This window comes from Fukomys damarensis, unplaced genomic scaffold (genome assembly GCF_012274545.1).
Source record: "Fukomys damarensis isolate Sample0158 unplaced genomic scaffold, DMR_v1.0_HiC HiC_scaffold_27, whole genome shotgun sequence".
NCBI lineage: Eukaryota > Metazoa > Chordata > Mammalia > Rodentia > Bathyergidae > Fukomys > Fukomys damarensis.
Window position 1 is genome coordinate 5,507,650 of NW_022900939.1, and position 4,580 is coordinate 5,512,229.

General features: G+C 61.5%; 1 protein-coding gene across 4 annotated transcripts in view; it reads right to left on the bottom strand.

The window, feature by feature from the left end:
- Nucleotides 1-6: 6 nt before the first annotated feature.
- Slc39a13 (solute carrier family 39 member 13) overlaps nt 7-4,580 on the bottom strand; it is a 6,944-nt gene continuing 2,370 nt past the window's right edge. For 3 of the 4 annotated variants that reach the window (XM_010612421.3, XM_010612417.2, XM_010612420.2), the window contains 5 exons: nt 3,126-3,434; nt 1,699-1,806; nt 1,313-1,437; nt 775-876; nt 131-689 (listed from right to left, as the gene is read on the bottom strand). In XM_010612421.3, coding sequence (XP_010610723.1) covers nt 429-689; nt 775-876; nt 1,313-1,437; nt 1,699-1,806; nt 3,126-3,426 — 897 coding nt within the window. In that variant the 5' untranslated portion in view covers nt 3,427-3,434 and the 3' untranslated portion in view covers nt 131-428. Of the gene's footprint in view, nt 91-130; nt 690-774; nt 877-1,312; nt 1,438-1,698; nt 1,807-3,125; nt 3,435-4,580 lie in introns of those variants that run through there. The other variant, XM_010612418.2, reaches the window with a different exon arrangement.

Sequence of the window (4,580 nt, forward strand, 5' to 3'; positions counted from 1 at the left end):
GCCCCGCAAGCCCACGCCCTACGAGTGATTGCGCTGCTCCGAGCTGGCTCCCGCTGGGCTCTGCAGCCAGCTGCCTGGAGTGGACTGGGACTGGGGAGGGGCAGAGGCCTCTGAGGAAGTGCATTTACACAGAGTGTAAGTGTGGGAGGAGGAAGACAGCAAGGGGAGGGCACGGGGTGGCGTTGGGGGCCCATCTAGGAGCAGCACAGGGAGCCTGGAAGCTTGACAGAGGCTTCCCAACCAGGAGAGGGGTCAGCAAGGACGGAGCAGTGTGGCTTGTGGCAAAAGGTGCAGGTGACAAGTGTGTAATCCTAGCACTCTGGGAGGCTGAGGCAGGAGGATCCCAGGTCCAAGTCCCACCTAGGCAATTTAGTAACTTAGGAAGAACTTGTCTCAAAATAAAAGATACAAAGGACTGGGTTCAATGTCTAGGACAGACCAGGTGGAAAACAACAGTGCTGGGGGAGGAGGAGGAGGCTAAGGCAGTGTTCAGGAGAGCAATCTGGAGGGCTGGGAAGGGTTTGGAGCAAAACCAACTGATCACTGCAAGTGCCCTGGTGCCCCCGAAACACCTGTGGCTGCCTGCCCGGCCCACTCACCTTCTTGCTCACGAGGAAGCTGGCGGCTACAGCCAGCCCATGGGTGAAGTTGTCTATGGTGTTGGCCAGCAAGTTAAGATAGCCGCTGGCCTGGGGAGGGGAGAGAGCTGGCTGAGCTGGGCTGAGCGGGCCCCTTGGCTGGTGGCTGAAGGAGGGGCACTGTGGGGCCACTCACTTTGAAGTTCCGGACCGCACTGTTCAGGCTGGGCTGTGCCGCCAGCCGGACCGGACAGTGGCCACCGTTGAGCGCAGCAGCAGTGGAATCTTTGCTGGAGGCCTAAGGCCGGGAGGAGAGGGAGGCGACATTAGATTACCCTGCTTGGCCAGGGCAGACCCAGGAGGGCAAGATGCACAGGATAAATGGTATCTCTAGCTGGGCTGGACCTCTGCTGACCACAGAGCCAGCGCCCCCAACTCAGCATGCCCTCGGCCTGTGCTGCTGTCACTGTTCCTGTCCTCTGGCAGAGCAGCTGCCACCCTCAGTGCTCCTGGGCAAAAGGCCAGGAAACCCCCTTTTACAGTTGTTTTTTTTTCCTGTACCAGGGATTGTCTACGGCCATACCACCCTCAACACGGCCGATTTTGTCTGCAGCAGGGATTGAACTCAGGAACTTGCACGTGGGAAGACTCCTTTTTTAAGGGCTTAACTAAGAACCTGGGCCTCCAGGCCCTGGTGTCACCCACTGGGGTTCAGGCGCTGGGGCTGGGCTCACCTGCCTGGACACCTCCTTCTCCTTGCTGTCCAGGAACACCTTCTCCAAAGCCAGGAAGGTCAGGAAGCCAGCAATGACCCACAGCCCCAGCTGCTGTTGCTGCTGCAGGCTCTGTCCCTCACCTCCTGCAAGGGAGCACTATGCGCCATGCCAAGCCAGGGCCTGCACCAGAGCCTGGCCCTGGGCAGTGACAGGGGCCGAGGCCAGGGCTGTTGGCTCAGGATGGCCACAAAGGCCAGGGCACTGGGTGCAGCACAGCGAGCCCTCCCCGGCAAGTGCCCTGCCGGATTCTCCCAGATCCCTCTTCCCGCTGCAGGGCTGAGACCAGGGCTGGGCGAAGGCAGCAGTGCCCACTTCTGCCCTCAGGCGGCCAGGGCCTCACTCACCTACACTGCACGTGTAGGCCCAGGCCTCGGGAAGCAGGTGCAGGAATACGTTGCCTAGCAGGCCCCCCAAGGCGAAGCTGAGCAGCTGCTTCAGGCGCTGGGCCCCGGCTGCATGGGAGGGTGGGGGTTGGGGACTGAGCAGCTGGGACCCCTGGCGTCACCTCTATCCCACCGGGCTCACCGGGCTTTCTGCCGGCTCCAGCAGCTGGCCAGTCTTTCAAGGCCGGACACAGCTGCGGCTCTTCTGGGCCCCACCCCGCTAGCCAGCAAGGGCTGGGTGCCCAGCAAGAACCCCTCACAGCCTGCTGGGGCCCTTGCTGCAGCCTACTTTGGAGACAGGGCTGGCCCCACAGGTCCCAGCTCCCAAAGCCACCAGCTAGTGAGCTGCAGACAACTTCTGAGACTCAGTTTCCCTGTCTGTAAATAGGATCTGGGGGGAAATAAATGACAATAGAGTGCTAATTCAATGGAAACTTCTTCTCAGCCACCATCACAGAAAAGTGGCGGGGACATGGGGAGTCTGAAGGCTCGCAGCACAGATTTGGAAGGGCTCTGTGGGTGCCTCATGCAAGCCCTCAATCTGACAGGACAGCTGAGGTGAGGTTCCGGAGAAGCTGCCACTCCATGCCTCATGACTTGCGTGCCTGTGCTTCCCTTGTGACAGCCTTAGGGTGCTCCTAACAGCCTGGGCCTGGCCAGCATAGCCTCTCCCTAGGACGCACATGGTGTGAGAACAAGGGAAGTCCCTGCCTGTGCCCGGTCGCACACAGGTCCCCTCCAGGTCCCCTCCTGAGGCAGCCCTGCCCAAGGGAGGCAGAGAACAGAAGGGAGAGGGCTGTGCTTGTGGCTTTGTACCCTTACCCTCCGTGTGGATGCCTGTGAGGCAGATGTGTTTAAGATGCCCAACAGGGGGGTGCTGGAGTTGAACCCAGGGCCTTGCATGTGCCAAGCAAGCCTTTTACTGCCACTGAGCCACACCCCTGCTCCTATTAGCCCCATTTCTAAGCCTGGGAGGCTGAAGCTGAGTGAAGGTAAGTAGCTTGTTCTGTGCTACTGAGCTTGTGATGGCAGGGCCAGGACTGGCAGCCAGCTAGCCTGGTAGACCCTGTTCACAAGGGGTCTGGTGAAGCCGGGCGTGGTGATGCACACCTGTAATCCTGGCTGAGGCAGGAGAACTGCTGAGAGTTCAAGGACAGCCTGGGCTACAGAGGGAGATTCTACCTCAACAACAAGACAATACAAGCTGGGGATGCAGCTCAGTGTGAAGGCCCTGGGTCCAATCCCTAATACCAAGAAGAAGAAAAGAGTCTGGTGAGCGTTTCCTGACAGTGAACATGCACCAGGTGCCCACGGGACCAAGGTGACCCACCCCCATCTCAGACATACTGTGACCCCCGCCCCCGCTGGCTGGCACGGCAGCCACCCACCTTCTGAGCGCAGCATGGTCCCCATCTCCACGGGAGTGACAAGCAGTGGGAAGACCCCGGTGAGCCCCACGATGAGTGAGCCGAGAAGGGAGCAGACCCAGGTGTCTAGCTTGTCGCTGCTCAGCAGGGCCCCCCAGGACTCGCTGTCCTTGCTGTCCAGACGACAGGCTGCTGCGGCCCCCCGGTTCTGGAGGGCTGGCTGGGAGCCCCCGACCCTCCCCAGCAGCTGCAGGGCCAGGGTGGCGAGGAAGAGGAGCCTTCGGCCAGCCATGCCACAGCCGGGGCAGGGACATCCAGGCATGCCACGTGCTGAAAAACACAGAGGCCACTGAGGCAGGCGGCCAGCTTTGCCTACACACCTGCTCCAGACACGTGGCTTCCCCACCCACACCCAGGCAGCCTCGGCACCCACCCACCTGGTGGGCATAAGCGCCACACATTTTTTCCTTCTGAGCCAGCTCTAGACTGTGTCGGCGACTGCCTGGGGCTAAACTTTCCCTAATGACTGGGTGAGGCGCTGGCTGGCTCCCTCCAGCCACCAGCAGGCCTGGCCCAGACGGCTGCACAGGCCGCCAGGAGAGGTTTGGTGCCAGGCTATGCCCCAGTCAGGGTCCCCAGACACCGAGAGCAGGGCGGTCTAAGCTGTTGGGGCGGCACCCGTGGACACAGGAGGGGAAAAGCAGCGACGCTAGACAGGACCATCAAAGCCCAGTCCTGGGAAATGAGCCAGTGTCCCTGGGGCACAGAGGTGGGACCGGGACCAAAGGATTCTTTAGTCTGGAGAAGCCTCACAAATGTGCAACACAGGCTTCTGAGAGGGGTTCACTTGGTTCTCTGTGTTTTGAGCTGTCTGTGGGCGATCCCCGGAGTCCTTGTCCCTCGGGAGGGGATCGGGTACCGCCCCCATCACAGATGGGCGGATGAGAAGAGAGGGATAAGGCAGGTGGCTGGCACAGAGGAGGCACAGGGCCCCCCGCCCAAGAGGAATATGCCCGGCCTGGGATCCCGGGCAGAGTCGGCCAAGGGGAAGCTCAGTCTGGAAACTCAGGCGTGAGGTTTAAATGATGTTCGCCCCGCCCTGTGCTGGCTGTGACCTTGAGCTGCCTCAGTTTCCTCCCGGGCTGACGAGGAGGCAGGGAGAGAACAGAGTTGCCTCTGGGCGCGGGGAAAGATGCCCACGACTGGGATCTCCAGGCCTTAGCTCAGGAGAGCCCCGTGGGACCAGGCTTGCTGTTGGGCAAGTCCCGAGCGGAGCGGGCCATCAGAGGCGAGGGGACCGCAAGTTTGGGAGAGGGACAGACTGCAGGGGAAGCTCGCCTGAGAAGAGAGGGGAGACAGCAAGAGGGAGGAGGGTGAGAAAGAGCCAGATGTGGGGGGCAGGAAGGGGGCAGCGGGTCTAGGGGACGGAAGGCGCCCGGGGCAGCGAGTCCGACCCCTGGCTCTGCGAGGCGCCGG